The following is a 15808-nucleotide window of genomic DNA, read 5'->3' as shown; positions in this document are numbered from 1 at the left end:
GAAATAAATGTCTTATTAAATGAACTAAAATTTTTTGAAAATAAAGTATAAAGAAATAAAACGGTTTACGAAACAAGCTAAGACCGCAAGTCCTTGGCTAATAAAAATGCAAACTTGAACAAAACAAACGGGGATACTGATTTCATTTGGGTTCTTTCTTCACACTCATTGGTTTTAAAAGGTTTAGAAGTGTCTTTATGTCGTCCCACCCTAAACCAATTAAAGTCACAAACGCAATCATCACAAATGCCAAATTTAATGGCATACAGGGTTGTAGACGAGGTTGAATGTTCAGGTGGCGTTCAGCAGGTTGATAAATGAACTTTGATTGCAGCTGTGGCAACTTACAGTACTTGGAGAGTCTGTAAAATATTTTGAAAGAATGCAGCAACTAAAGGTCACCTCTTAGAAGCTGAGACAATAAAAGTCCTAAAAATCCAAACCCTCCTGTGTCCTTTCTCCTGCAGTACCGGATCGGACAGCTGTACATGATCAGCAAGCACAGCCACGAGCAGAGCGATCGGGGCGAAGGAGTGGAGGTCGTCCAGAATGAGCCATTTGAAGACCCCACTCATGGCTCGGGACAGTTCACAGAGAAGCGAGTCTACCTCAACAGGTGAGTGGAGCATGGCTCTGTGATGCTCTTACCCTGTGAGACTATGTACTTGCATTGATTTAGGAAGTCCCCCTGGTGGTGGGAAGGTTTTTTTTTATGTTTGTTTGATTGTTCTTTTGGACAGATTCATGTGTGGATGCAAAACCATTTCCTCCGTCTAAACTGAAATATTTGTAAAATCACAGGACGAGTGTTATCTGTCACCTGGAATCCCGTTCTCTAAAACTAAAAAAGCTGTTTAGAAACCCAGGAGTTACGTCAGACTCTGAGTTAAGTCACGTCTCATCACTTTCATCGGTAGCTTTTTACCATCTGAAGAACATCACTAAAATGAAAAGGATGGTGTCCAAACCTGACTTACAAGAACAAATCTATGCTTTTGTGTCCAGTAGGTTGGACTAGTGTAATGGCCTTCTCTCTGGGCTCTCTAAACGAGGCATCAAACAATTGCAACTTACGGTATTTAAAATGCTGCAGACAAAAACCAGGAAAAATGACCACATCAGTCCAGTTCTAAGTTCTCTGCACTGGCTTCCCGCTGCCCAGAGAATCGAGTTTAAAACAGCTTTACCTGTTTATAAGTCTCTCTGTGGCGCAGCACCCAATGATATGCTAGTTCCTTTTAACCCGACTCAAAGTCTACGAACCTTACGCGGAGGTCTTCCTCAGGTCCAAAAGTCAAAACTAAACATGGCGAGGCAGCTTTTCAGTGTTTTCCCTCAAAGATTTCTGAAAATCTAGGCTTTTAATCTTAAGGATTTTCATGATTTTGCTTATGTTTTGAAAGTTAGCATTTGATTTCTTTTTGTAATTTTGGATATCGTACAGCACTTTGAATTTCCCTGGGTATGAATTGTGCTTTACAAATAAACTTGCTTGCTTTAAAAAAAAAAAAAAAGCACTACTACTAGTCAGCATGGAGTGTCAAGGACAACTGAAGGCCTTACAGAAACCAAACAACATCTTCATTCAAAATACTTTGCAAGCATTTCCTTTAGGCTGTCAGATCTGAAATACCACGATAAATCATTTCCCTCTCCTTCTTCTTAGCTTCTCTCTGGTTTGTAATCTCTTTTTAAGAACCAAAAATACAAAAATATGTAAATGTTTGAGAATCAGATTGTTCCACGTCATTTCACCAAATTAACCGCTAGGTGGCTCGATGCTGTCTGACATTAGTCCTCATTTACATCAACACAAAACTGTCTGCAGTAACATTTGAGCGGCTCAGCTGCTCAGTTGGTTCAGGTGCAGGACTCGGAAATCAGGCTTCGGTTCCCAAGTTGCGCTTCATCCAGTGTGGGTCCTTGAGCAAGACTCTTCATGCTACTGCATAACTCTGGGTCAAGTGTGGGTCCCCCTGTGCCGGTCCCCAGCCCGGATCAAACACAGGGATGTGTCAGGAAGGGCATCCGGCAGAAAGATCGCTGCCGATCCACCTGTTCGAATCAGTGGAAGCTGATTGTCTGTGGCGACCCTTGAAGACATACAAAAGGTGAACAACAGTTAGTTGTGTTTGACTTTTTGTTTACCACATTTTAATTCCAATCAAATCGACTGGAGTCCATCAGGCCTTCAGGCTTCCTAGGCTCAACAACAGTCAGGTTTGTTTTTGCTGCCTTTTTTCCGTTTTGGGAAAGATTGATGCCACATTCTACCAAGATAAAGACAAAACGAATCAATCACTCTGTCCCCCGATACATACTGCCATTCATTAGGGTTGTTCTTTAAGTTTATAACCCTGGATAAGCAAAAGGATGTTATATTTGATTAAACAATGAGGCTTCCTGCAACTGTTTCAGCATCACATTACATTGATTATCTTTAAATATTTGTCAGTGGAGAAAATTCAAGAAAAGACCTGAGGTTATAACAAGACTAATCTACATGTTTCTATTGATTTCTCAATTCAAAATAAACCTTTGCCTATCCTCTCATACTGATCTGTAACTCAGAAATAAAAGGTTTGAAATGGGGGATCAAAAATATTTGTCAATAATTAAAACAAAGACTTTTATGATGTAGGTTCAGAAAAGAATTCCCATCAATGAATAGACTAAAGTTGAAGAATGTGGGGAATTGCGAAAGTTATGGAAAGACAAGCATGTGGTTTCAGTGCTGCAGACAGAAGCAGGTGGAGAAGACCGCCAAGCTGCAGTGGAGACGGGTTGCAGCGAAGCTCCCTTCTCCCAGGCTGGAGGTCCACATGATGCTTTTAAAGGCTGCTGCCATCAGCTTGGGTCCAGTGGAAGCCACACCCTTTCCAGCACCACACCTGAAAGTAATCAGACAAACAAAGATCCACAAAACAACCAAGTCACACTCTAAAAGAAATAGAATACACAAAACCCAGAACATAAAGACAGAACAAAAGCAAATACGGCCACAGCCGTAACAATTAAATAGGAAATTGCACAAGTGGGATTTGTGACAATAAATTTTGCCTAACTGAAACTTTTATGGAAAAAGGGTTTTTGCGCTTGGAGGAGGTCGTTTTTGAGGCATATTGACATATTTCGCAAAACTGCAATGGAAACCCTCTTTTCAAATTAAATGAGTCACGTGACCACAGGTAGCCAGTTTATAGATAGCGATGGCGATGCGCTTCTTGGTCGGAACTGGCTGCCTTGGTCGCTGCACAGCGGGCGCCACCAGAGGTCTCACAGCCTCGCACAGCTCATCAAAAGTTAAGCGAGTCTTGTGGAATTGTTGGATCCACAGCTCCTCTGTGAAATCACCAACCGCCATTTTCCAAAATCAAATCAAATCAACCTGTATTTATGTAGCACTTTTACAACACATGTCACTCAAAGTGGCGTCATCCATAGACACTCCCATGTGTAATGAGCTCGCCGCTCCCTGGCCTTAATAAGACGCTGACCTCTGCTGATGATGAGTGCTAGTGCCGTGGCAGAAATTTGAATGGATTTGCTGTAAATCAACGTATTGTTCACACCCGTCACCATGTTTTTATTCGCATATGATGTAATGGGAACCGTGTAATTGTGAAATCGACATTTCTTGAATTTCGATAAAGTTTTGCGTATTTGTGTAATAGACATTCAGCTGAGTGGAGAAAAACTGAACTGATAAAGTGAAAAATAAATTCACCCGAATGTCAGCTAAACTATTTAGAAAAGACAATAACTCCCACATTAAAATGAACTTACCAATAAGGATACATGTGAAACTGTAAACAACCTTGGAAGACAGTGAAGTAAAAAAAAAGCCCAATGGAAAGAATGAAAGGAGGCAGAAGATGCTCATGGCTTTGTGTGAGAGCAGAAATACCTGTGTCAGCGTTGGCTCTGCTGTGGAAGGAGTTGTGCTGAGTCAGCAGAACTTTGCTGCAGAGGAGGGGAAGAAAGCAAAGGGAGCACTGGATCTTTAGGGGTCAGGCCTGGCTGTTTATTTTGCTATATAGAAATAGTGTCAATTAAAGATGAACACATACTTTCAGACAGCTGAGTTTATTTTTAAATATACACAATATTACCAAAAGTATTTGCTCACCTGCCTTGATTCACATATAAAGTGAAGTGCAGTCCTATTCATAACCCACAGAGTTTAATGGGATGTTGGTCGACCCTTTGCACCTATGCAGCTTCAAATCCTCTGGGAAAGCTGTCCGCAAGGTTCAGGAGTGTTTAAAGGAATGTTTGACCATTCTTCCAAAAGCTCATGGAGAAGGCCTGGCTCTCAGGCTCTAATTCATCCCAAAGGTGTTCGATGGGGTTCAGGTCAGGACTCTGCAGGCCAGTCCTGTTCATCCACACCAGACTCTGTCATCCATTTCTTTATAGATCTTGCATTGTGCACTGATGCACAGTCATGTTGGTGGAGGAAGGGGACCGCTCCAAACTGTTCCACAAGGTTGGGAGGATGGAATCGTCCAAAATGTTTTGGTATCCAGAAGCATTCAGAGTTCCTTCCACTGGAACTAAGGGGCCAAGCCCAAGTCCCAAATGTACTGCTCTCCTGGCAACCCCGACTCGTCCATCAGATTGTCAGATAGAAAAGAGTGATTCATCACTCCAGAGAAGGCATCTCCACTGCTCTAGAGTCCAGTGGCGGCGTGGTTTACACCACTGTATTCAATGCATTGCTCTTGGAGATGTGTGGCTTAGATGCAGCATGGAAACCCATTTCATGAAGCTCTCTGCGTACAGTACTCAGGCTAATCTGAAGGTCACATGAAGTTCTGAGCGCTGTAGCAAATGACTGTGCAGAAAGTTGTCAACCTCTTTGCACTATGCGCTTCAGCATCCACTGACCTCTCTGTCACTTTACGTGGTCCACCACTTCATGGCTGAGTTGCTGTTGTTCCCAAACTATTCCATTTTGTTCTGATAGAGCTGACAGTTAACTGTAAAATATTTATGAGCGAGGACATTTCCCTACTAGATTTGCACACTCATTGAACACCTGAGAGCGCCCCATTCGCAAACATTTGTAAAACCAGTCTGCATGCCTGAGTGCTTGGTTTTTTACACCTGTGGTCAGACCAGATGATTAGTACACCTGATTCTGATCATTTGGATGAGCAAGCCAGTTCTTTTGGAAATATAGTGTAAGTCACATGTGTCAAACTCAAGGCCCGGGGGCCAAATGTGGCCCTCCATGTCATTTTATGTGGCCCGCGAGAGCATAAAAGTTTTTAATTTCTTAAAATGAAAAATAAAAATTGGTGTGTATTTATTCATATCTAGGGGGAATTTAACTTAAACTATCAGATTGGGCAACTATACATTAGGACTTAAACACTGTCCATGTAACCTAACCTGACAGAATCAAATTTAAAAGGATTTATGCTAGAGTAACAAGCAAACATTTTTTTTCTATGCAACTGTATTTGTGACTTTAAAAAGTTATAATAAATAAATAATCAGTTATTCAACATGAAGAAGAAGTTACATTTATTCTTCATTACATTCAGTTACATGTAAAAGTTATATCCGGCCCTTTGAGGACAGCCACTATGCTGATGTGGCCCTCTGTGAAAATGAGTTTGACACCCCTGGTGTAAGTAGACAAAGGCAAAAGGGACAAAAAGTGAATGTGAGGGGCTAAAGCCATAGCACTCAAAAAGCCACAGATGAGGGGTTCAAAACCACCATAGATGTTTGATTCAAGTATATTTTTTATAAATGCTGATTTAAACCTGTCAAAGACGCTGATCGGTCTACATTTCAGATGTCGTTTTAAGATATGAGCTGTCTTTAAGAAAATCCATTTGAAAAAGGATGAAAATAAATCCAAAAAACATTTAGGAGTGAAGTGTTTTTGAATTTTAAGTTAAAAAAATAACTTCAAATGTTTAATTTTTCTGGACGTTCTGCCGGGACGAATGGTTACTAGTAAATAAACGATTCTTCAAACAATTCAAAAGTTCTAATTACTCTGTATGAGTGTGAACTAAAAGTTTTTGTTGGATGAAATAAAAAATACTTGATTCTAATTTAACTGAAAAACATTTGATGTTTTTTGCAGATTAAATAAATAAACGAATAAATTAGAGCAGAATTTGATATAAAAGCAGGAGGACAAATTGGAGGGTTTTAGAAATCTTTAAATTAAATAAACCAGGCGGAATAATTAAGTGTTTCATGTCTCTACTGTCAGTTTTTGGTCGCTTTCATTTCAACCACACAACAACTAATCAATCCACATATGATTTACCTGCAGAAAAATCAATCCAAATTGGTTGTGTCCCACTTTATTCTCACCATTAAAGCTTGCTCTCTGTGACCGTTCTGTCAATAACTCATTACGAGCTTGGAGGAGATAGTTGCTACCGTGACTAAAATAAAGTGTTGCCACTCATAAGGCTTTTGCACTTGGCAAACGTGTGCAGAGTCCCATCTCATAATGGCTAAAATCCTCGAGTGAAAACCAAAGGAACGGCAGAAATCAACAGATGGAAGTGTGGGAGGACTGTCAGTCTCCTTTAATAGGAGAGAGAGAGAGTGTGGGCCTGCCAACGCTTGCAAGATATCACAGTCCAGGGACGATTTTATTCACAGCTGTCACCATCCAGAAGGCGTCATTTTTGTCCTTTAAAAGAAACCGTGAACCGTGCCAGTCAAAAGAGGCGGACAGGAAGATGAAGCAAGTCATTGGTTCTCTCGTACAGTTTTTGAGTACGTTCCCATTGTAGCCTTTAAATGTTCAAATAACATATTTTACAAAACATGTTCATCATCTGAGATGGTGTTCAAGATGTTAAACACGTGTGAAGAAGAAAGGCTGTCTCATGGAGCCACTACGTACATTTTCCACATGTGAAATTCCGGTCTTTCGTGATACATGCCTGATTTACGAAATTCATGCGTGTTTCTTGCGTTTTTCGTTTGTCAGTGTATAGATGTGAATTACGTTAATTCAGTTTTCAGGGGTTCAAATTTAAGTAGTTTCTATGCATTATTACATAAATCTCACGCAATTGTGCGTGATTTTTTACCGTTCCATGTAACAGACCTTTCACAAATGTACATGCCACTATGCCTCATGCCAATGAATGTATTGTAGAATATTTTATCTCGTATACGGCGCATATACCACGATAAAATTACATAATTAAAACATGAGTCACTAATGAACCGCTTATAAACAGCGCAATAATCGCACACGGTTCATGCTCTAAATTGATCGACGTGTTTTTGCATAGTTTTTTTGTCTTACGTGCTTTTAACGTGGTTCATTCTGTAAAAATTTCACTTACAAAGTACAACTTTCTCACTATATCGACGTTTAATCACGTATGAGCAATTTTCATCCATGCAATTTGCACAAAATGTACGTAGTAGCTGTGTGACACGGCCTTAATATAATGATCACATGTTTGGGGAGTCATCTGCATTTATGAATGTCTCTTTTTTACACATCTCTTACTTCATATTGAGAATTTGTATTTTATCAATGTACTCTTGAATGACCTTATTGCTGCACTGTTAAGCAGTGCTAAGTAAAGGCGACCTTTAACTTTGCAATTAATCAAGATTGTGTTGCCCCAGAGATCCGCTGCTGTTAGCTTATTGTTCCGTGTGACGCATGGATGCGTTGGATTCATTTTGAATTGGATGTAATTATCTCAGAATCTAGATTGAATTCTTAAGCACATGTTCAGGCTAATCTGTATTTTCACTTAATTACATTTATATGGCCTGGTTTAAAGTCAAGATTTTATCTGTAGTGTGAGAAAAAAAGCAGAATTGCAGCATAAGAGAAAGAGAGAGAAAGGCACAGAGACTCCAGCAGGGGGAAAACAAAAATGTGTGGAGGGATAGAACACAGAAAACCTGAGAAAAATAGTTTCCATGTTATTTATTTTGACTCTGTGTTATTCTTTACTGTAACTTTTCCCATTTTTAGTGAATAAAATCTTTAGTCAGCGAGTTACTTATTTTAAAAAACAACATTTCATTGTGGAAATTGACACAAAAATGCAATGTTGAAAAGAAAACTTAAAGATACACGTTAAAAGAATGGTCATTCAGAGTTCTTTAGTTGTTTTGAGTTAAAAAGATACCTGAATACTGCACATCTGCAGAATGATCCTCAAAAAACCTGGATTTAAAGCTGGTTTAAAAATGACTAGCAAGACAACATTCAGAACCTGCTAGAAGTTTTGTCCATTAAATCAGGGTTTTCATTAAAAGAGAATAATGTACATTTTAAACGCACTTTAAACCTTTGGACAGTCGTCTGTTTTCTGTTTCATTTTAGTTACAGACATAAAATAAAAAACACTAAGAAGTTTTAAATGGACTTTATTGCGAGGATTCATTATGGTTTTGTCAATATTGTGTCAGTCTAGGGGGGGAAAATGACAGAGTGTGCATCTTTTCATAATTAAATTTGATCAAATGAACTATTTTAGAGTCAATGAGTTGTATTTGTGTAATTTTTTTTCAAAAGAGCAGCTTACTTCTCCTGTATAGTTTATGCAAATTTCTTTTTAAATGTTTTTGTATGTCTTCCTGCAGTAAATTACCCAGCTGGGCTCGAGCAGTGGTTCCCAAAATCTTCTATGTGACAGAGAAAGCGTGGAACTACTACCCCTACACCGTGACGGGTGAGTACTGGGACAGAGACCCAAACTGTGACTGCGCCGCAGCAGCCTGGAGCTCGGGATGGTTCAGTTGGGCTTTCAAAGGCTGTGCAGCCAGGACAGATTTTACTGGGCACAGAGTTGTTGTTACAAACACTTTACTGGACATTTGTAGCACTGTGACGTTGTGTGAAAAGACAAGTAGTGTTCCAAGACTGCTAATCTCTTCAGCAGATTTTTAACACATTTCAAAAGTCTTTGCGTAAACCACCAAAGTCCTTTGAAGCCCCTGACATATGTTCCACAGTTGGACAAAGTTGTGCTCATTTCTTTACTGAATGGATGTCATAGCAAGGCTGCAAATTCCTGGTTAGTTTTTAACTAACAAAGGGAGAGTGGGAAATGAGTGCAGGCAGAACTTCTGCCGCTCTGCAGAAACTACGTCCTAAAAACAACTGAGGATTTCGGATTTTAGCTAAAAGTGGCATAATCATAATTAAAAAAACACTTTGAAAATAGATCAAAAGATGATTGGAGTGGACGTTATCCAGGATTTATCCAGGGCTCATCCAGGATTTCAGCTGCAGGAAGTGCGAGCATTTTAATTGCATTCTAAGGAAAATGTTAATTGCAGGTGGTCCACTTTCACATGCACGTGAAGAGACGGGGTCAGAGTTACTGATTTGTCTTCAGTATTACTGCCAAATTGACTCTGTAGATTCTGTAACACAGTTCTTGCTGACACAGAAGGACCACTGAAAGTGCTCTCAACTCTTATAAGACCGTTGCAGCTTTCTGCTTGGCCCCGTCTAACGGTGAACGGGTTAAAACCGAAACACTGATACGAACCACAATTATGTTAAAGGAGACAAATGTTTGATATTGATGTTTAATTAAAAACTTCAATCAAAACACAGGTTTAGGGCTGTAGATCTATAGCCAGTGGATAAATAGAAGATGGAAGCTTAAGGCCTGTTCACACCGGGACGAATTTCGCCGGCGATTTTCGCCGACGTTTAACGCCTCGTGACTAAACAAAGGGCACCAATGAGAGTGTGCACACCGACGCGAAAAAACGCCAGGCGTTAAAGCGTCAAAAAAAAAAAACGCCTCGGGTTCTTTTTTTTTTTCGACGCGTCGCGTCGAAATCTACTCGACCAATGAGAACGGCGCTTTTGCTCACGTGTCTGGAGCTTCTGAAGTTACAGTAAAACACAACTTGGGGGCGCTCAAACACAAAACTGCCTTGCTGAGCACACATACCAGCGAAGAAGATAGACGCCAAGTAGCGTCTACACAGCCGCGAAGCAATAATGACGGACATTCTAAAACATCCCCGAACCAAGCACCAGTTGGAGCTACTGGTGCTTGAAATATTCATGTTTTCTTTGTTTGATTCTGACAAGCGTGTAAAAACTTGCTCTCTTCTTCTGAGTGAAAAGCGACTTTAAGAAGCGTAAAGTTGCGCAGCGCCACCTTGTGTACAGGAGTATTTCTGTTTTACATTAAGCGCCATCTAATGTCAGGGAATGAAATTGCATGTTCACTCCACTCATCGTCAGCGAAAATCGCCTGGGTGTGAACACAAAAAACGTGGCGAAAAACGCTGGCGAATAACGCCTGGCGAATATTCGTCCCGGTGTGTACGGGCCTTAAGTTCGGACTCCTGTCTTTGTCCTTTTTCTGTCTGTTGTTAAATATATGTATGAACACATGGTATGTTTGTTTATGGGATTTTGTAACATCTTCTTGGTTTATTTGTCTAAGTCAGGAAACAGCTCAACAATAAACCTTCTATAACTGTTTTTTTTTTTTTCTGCATTAGACCTGTTGACCTTTCTGTAAATGTCCTTTGCAGGGTTCACGAAGCTGGAATAGTTTCCCAAGAAGCTTAAGTTTACAAACCTCCTTCTGTCCCTGGTTTTACTTGTTCTAAAAAGATGGCAGGCCTCTAAATGAGCCAATCAAAAGCCAAAGCATGCATGTGTTTTGATGGGAAGAAATACATGCAGATTCAAATTTCATGACAGTATAGTCTTTTTATTTGCCATCTTTGCAGTTTTCTGTGCTTCTCATTCACGCGGCCTAACCGGAGAGCTGCAGCGGGTTGGGCTTTGCCGTGCGGAGCAGCAGTAATCACAGCTGCAGCGATCTGAGCTGCAGAGCTCAGAAAGTGTTTCTGCTCTGCTCTAATGATACTGATCCGTGAAAAGAAACGTTACAAGATGAAGGGAATGGCTTCCTGATGAGTGCAAATGACTGGGGAAGGAATAACCCAAGCGATGAGCTAAAAGTGTTTTGCACTGGATGTTTTTCATTATGAAAGGTTTTTTTCAGTGCTGTTCCATTGAATCTCTGCTGTCTTTCTCCCCTCCAACCTGGTGTCTGCCTGCCTCACCACTCTGGGCCCCGAAGAATACACTGTAAGTATCTTCAATGCGGTTCATGCACAGTGGGTTTGAAAGTCGTCAGTGTTCCTATGGTCACCCTGCAGAGGCTGTGGTGGTTTGCTTCTTCCTGTTGCATTCATTTCCTTTTCTGTTCACTCAACTATCTATTTACTCGGAAAAGACTCCAAAGCTTTGAATCCATTTAAATGACGCAGAAGTCCGGCATTCTCACATTGATTTGGCGGAGCGTGGTGCACTTTTCTGATGCATTAAACACCTCCTTCATGAAGAAACATTTGAAAGAATCTTTTTCTGCTAAACAAGACCCAAAGAGCCCCAGCTACGCCTCTGCAGCCTGACCAGACCCCCGAGAACCCCGAAAAAGCTGACACATTTCAAACTTTCCGTCAGAGTCAGCCACACGGCTGCTGCGGTGCAGAGATGAATGTCGGCAGCGTGAATCATGCTGCGTTAGAGTGCAGGGGGAAGAGGAGAGGGGGAAGAAGAGGGTGGTGACGTGAGAGCGACAGAATGTTCATGTGGAGCCGAGTTTTGTGCTCGTAAATGAGTCAGGGTTTGAAAAATACTCCCCTGCAGAACTATTTTTGCCGGAAAAGACAGAACATGCTAGATTTTGTCACCTTCACCGTGATTCGTGTTCATTTAAGAGTGATAAAAAACTCAACGTAAGGCAAATGTAACGCTCACTCCTGACTATTAAGAGCTCCTTAACATGTGGGATGATCTATCTTTAAAACGGCAGAAACTTGTCCTCCAAACAAAATGCATTACTAATCTGTCTTTCTCTTTTTTTGCATAGTGCTCATTCCTGCCCAAGTTCTCCATCCACATAGAGACAAAATATGAGGACAACAAGGGATGCAATGATAATGTGAGTACTCTGTCTGTGCGCTTCTCACTATCAAATTTCTGAATTATCGAATCCACACTTGTTTCCTCTTTCGTGTTGCCTTTTTTCGGTACTGCTGATAGCTGGCAGAGAATTGGTGACTCCCCCTCAAACCTTTCATCTCAGCCTCAGGCAAAATATAGAATCACTGCTCCTGGAGGATGTTTATCCTGCTCACACAGTTTGGAAAAACCAAAAAAAAAAAGAAAAACATCTGACGTAGGCTATTAAAGAATCAATGTTCATTACAGTAAAATACTGTCAAAAAGTAGCGCAGTAGTGACATGTTCTTGGTGGCCTTTTTGTCATATTTAAAGAAAATTGAGCTTAAAATTGCGTTTTTGAGTAATTCTCAATTCAAATGGTGGTGAATGTTGTTAGAAAAAGCTTGTAGTTGTTACGTAGGTGCTATCGTCAGCAGGCCAAAGTCTCCCTGCTCTGCTCCATTCTGATGCATCAACTTTCAGACAAATCAAATCAATCTGTGCAATGTCGACGGACATCTGCGCACATTAATGAATGACGAATGCAGGACACACTTGTGAATTATGACGCATGTACCACAAAAAAATGAAATTTCATACTGGCTGTGTGACACGGCCTTACGGATCATTTCTGCTGAGTGGCTAAAATGAGGAAATTTAACAGCCATCAGGCCATCAGCCTGCAGGAGTTTTTAGAGATCACTCCACACCGCTCCACTCATGGATCTCTAATTTGCCTGAAGTTGTTGGAGAACACACTGGCCACTCCAGCTGAAAGGGATTAGTCACCGAGTGTGGCTATGAAGTGCTTGGAGTAGAGTGGTCAATACGTTTGTTGAGTCCACTCCCATTGGTTCCAGCTGGTTAGCATGTGGCTGTCTGCAGTTGTGTTCACAGTGTCAAACATGGAAATCATTGGTGAAAACAAATAACATCTTCCTGATCAAGCAAAAAATGTTTCTTTTGTTAAGAAATCCTGCACAAAGCCATTCATCAGCAAATTTCCTCATATTTTTAAAGAAGAAAAAACAAATTGACCCTGAAAGTTTGCATGGTGTTGACAGGGTATAAACAAGTTAATTTACGTAATTATTGGCCTCTGATATAAATAAAAGACAATCTGGCCTTATTGAAAGTATTTGGACTAGGCCTGCACAATATACCGCAAATGTTTCGTCATCGCGACATCAAGCTGTGCATATCAATGCATATCACAAAAGACTGCGAAATTGCAATAAATGGTTACCTTGAATGTGCTAAAAGAATCTTATGGCAACTTGGTAGTATTCAACAAATCAAATCAATCCATTTATGCATTGGACCAATCAGATGGAGCCCTTTTATGTTAGATGTTTGTCACCTATGTCGACGAGGGTCATTAGAGTATAATTTTTAAACTGTTGCAATGAAAGGGGAATTTGTTTTTTGTTGTTTTGCGACTTTGTTCACATACCGCAAGTTTTATCGTTATCGCAATACTGATCATTAATATAGCGTATCGCAAGTTTTCCTCATATCGTGCAGCCCTAATTTGGACTCAACTAGATTACAACAATTATAACTTGGTTTGATGTTTTGTATATCTTTGTAGCGTCCTCTGACACCTTCGGCTGTAAAAGGTCACTTTAGTGATAAATTGAGTTGAATTAAGGCTGACTGATATGGTTTTGTTTCTTTCTAAAAAGACTATTTCTACATTTCTTACACATTCTTGTAAAGGTTCTCGACATCTCACCCAGTCACCCTGTTGATAATTTGCATGCCTCTGCACCAGGCAGAATCTAGTAGGACTGGAATAAAGACTAAAGGTTGGCAGTTAGTGGTTCTGAGAAAACATTAGCTTCCACAAATGAAAGCATTTGATAATTCCACTTTGTGTTCTGAGACTGATTTTCTGTAGGAAAAGTAATGCAGCTGTTCAGGTTTGACCACAAGGAGGCTCTTAAATTAAAAATGGATACATTGGTGGGTTGATAGAAATAGAAAGTCCCATTTATTGAAATTCTTCCAGTGGACCGAGTAGCTCACAGTTAACTCTTCGAGTTGAGACCGACTGAAGGTATGGAGGACGCTTTACATCAGGGGGTGTCGTACTACAGGCCTCCAGGACTCCAGCGCCAACATCCTGCTGGTTTTTGTAAAAATCCCAGCTCTACCTGTTGCCGATTACACACTGGCTATCGAGACATGGAGTTTGACACCTGTCCTTCAAACGATTCTAGAACAAGCCAAGATGACACGTCTGAGTCTGAAGGAGTTTATGGGTTAATATTTGAACATCTGTCCTCTCTGCACACAGACGGAACTGAGCTTTCAGCTGTAATGATGAAAAACGCAAAGATGCACTTTGTGATGCAGCTTTTGGAGGCTTTCCAAGTTTTGATATTGTACTCTTGGCTTAACCCTTGTGCTATCTGGTTGGGGTCCAGATGACCCCACCCTTACAGTGACGTGTTCTCCCTACCATGACAAAGGTGGATAAAGGTGAAGAGGATTTCATGTAATCCATGGAAACCAGTGAAGATCACCAATTATTTAATGAAAAAAGGTTCAGAGCACTGTGTAGTGGGTCCAGATGACCCCACAAGACAGGTATTGGGTCTTGTGGGGTCCAGATGACCCCATTTCCAATGTTAAAGAGCACAAGGGTTAAAAGCATCAAATGTGTGTGTGATTGCAGATGCATGCCACAATGAATTTACACAGAACAGGGTTTGTGTTTGTCGCCTGTCAATCCCACTGAGTATTGCACTGCATTTACAGTGAGTAAGTGCAATGAAAGTAGTCACAAGTGGAAAACACAAAGCGGAAGCAGGAAGTGAGGCTAACCAGTCTTTTTCAAGCGAGGAAGGAAAATGGTGGAGGGACAGAAGATGAGTGGACATGGTGGTCTTTTTGAACAGTATGGGAGAGTTTACAGCTGAGTATGAAGGAGCAGATACAAAGCTGCACAGTTTGGATGTTGTTTGTCTTTCATTTTGAAAGTTAACTGCAGTCCCTAAATCCACTGCACCGAGAGACTGAACATCAGTGTCATTGTTGTTGGTTTAAACCAATGGCTGGCTTTGTGTGAATGTTCTGTTAAATGGTAGGGGATGGCTGACATGTTCATTGACTTTATTGGTTGTCTTTTGTGTCTTTATATTACATAATTAGGGAAAGTTTTTGTTTTTAGATCAACTCTGCTCGTGTAAAAATGTTGGTGGAAACATAATTTGGTTTGCAGGCGGTAAATCTGTCTGAAGGTAAATCTGAATTTTTTGTCACATCACCAGCTATAAACTGAAAGCTGCTTAGGCTCCTCCCACCTCTCTGCCTCTGTGTGGATGTCACAGTACTTTGTGCTTTTTGGTTTTAGCTTCATCACTCGAAAAAGAAAACCTTTTGCAGGACTACTCTGTATAAAGGTCGTGCCACACAGCCACTACGTACATTTTGTGCATTTTCCACGTATAAAGTTTTGTTTTTTTTGTGATTCATGTGTGATATACGACATTCAGGAACTGTGTCTCGTGTCCGTCACTCGTCGATGTGCACAAATGTCTGTCGAGGGTTTCGGCCGTGGGGGTTTCGTGCAATAATCCCACACGGTTCATGTTCTACTTAGATTTACTTGTGTTTTGTGGCTGTGTGACATGACCTTTAGGGGAATCTTAGCCTCTTTTTTTTACTTGTTTATGCTTTTCATTCCCTTTCTCCATCGTATTGTTTTATCGTCGTGTTTATGGTAGCGTGAAATTCGGCTGTAACAGCCCACAACCCTGCAGAAATCCAGCGATGCTGCCTGCGAATGTCCAGGGTTTTATCTTACTAAGCTCACCGGTCTATTTGTTTTCTCTCTATCTGGACTAAATTCTG

General features: G+C 40.7%; 1 protein-coding gene across 1 annotated transcript in view; it reads left to right on the top strand.

Annotated features, from left to right (window-relative positions):
• LOC105354903 (cytoplasmic phosphatidylinositol transfer protein 1) overlaps positions 1 to 15808 on the top strand; it is an 82402-nt gene that overhangs the window by 54568 nt on the left and 12026 nt on the right. Inside the window, exons 2-5 of the mRNA XM_023960453.2 lie at positions 468 to 616; positions 8602 to 8690; positions 11082 to 11089; positions 11877 to 11948. Coding sequence (XP_023816221.1) covers positions 468 to 616; positions 8602 to 8690; positions 11082 to 11089; positions 11877 to 11948 — 318 coding nt within the window. The remainder of the gene's footprint in view (positions 1 to 467; positions 617 to 8601; positions 8691 to 11081; positions 11090 to 11876; positions 11949 to 15808) is intronic.

The sequence above is a fragment of the Oryzias latipes genome, chromosome 1 (assembly GCF_053564925.1).
Source record: "Oryzias latipes strain Hd-rR chromosome 1, Olatipes_Hd-rR_3.1".
NCBI classification, from domain to species: domain Eukaryota; kingdom Metazoa; phylum Chordata; class Actinopteri; order Beloniformes; family Adrianichthyidae; genus Oryzias; species Oryzias latipes.
The sequence above is the reverse complement of the archived record's forward strand: the minus strand, read 5'-3'. Positions and strand labels throughout refer to the sequence as shown.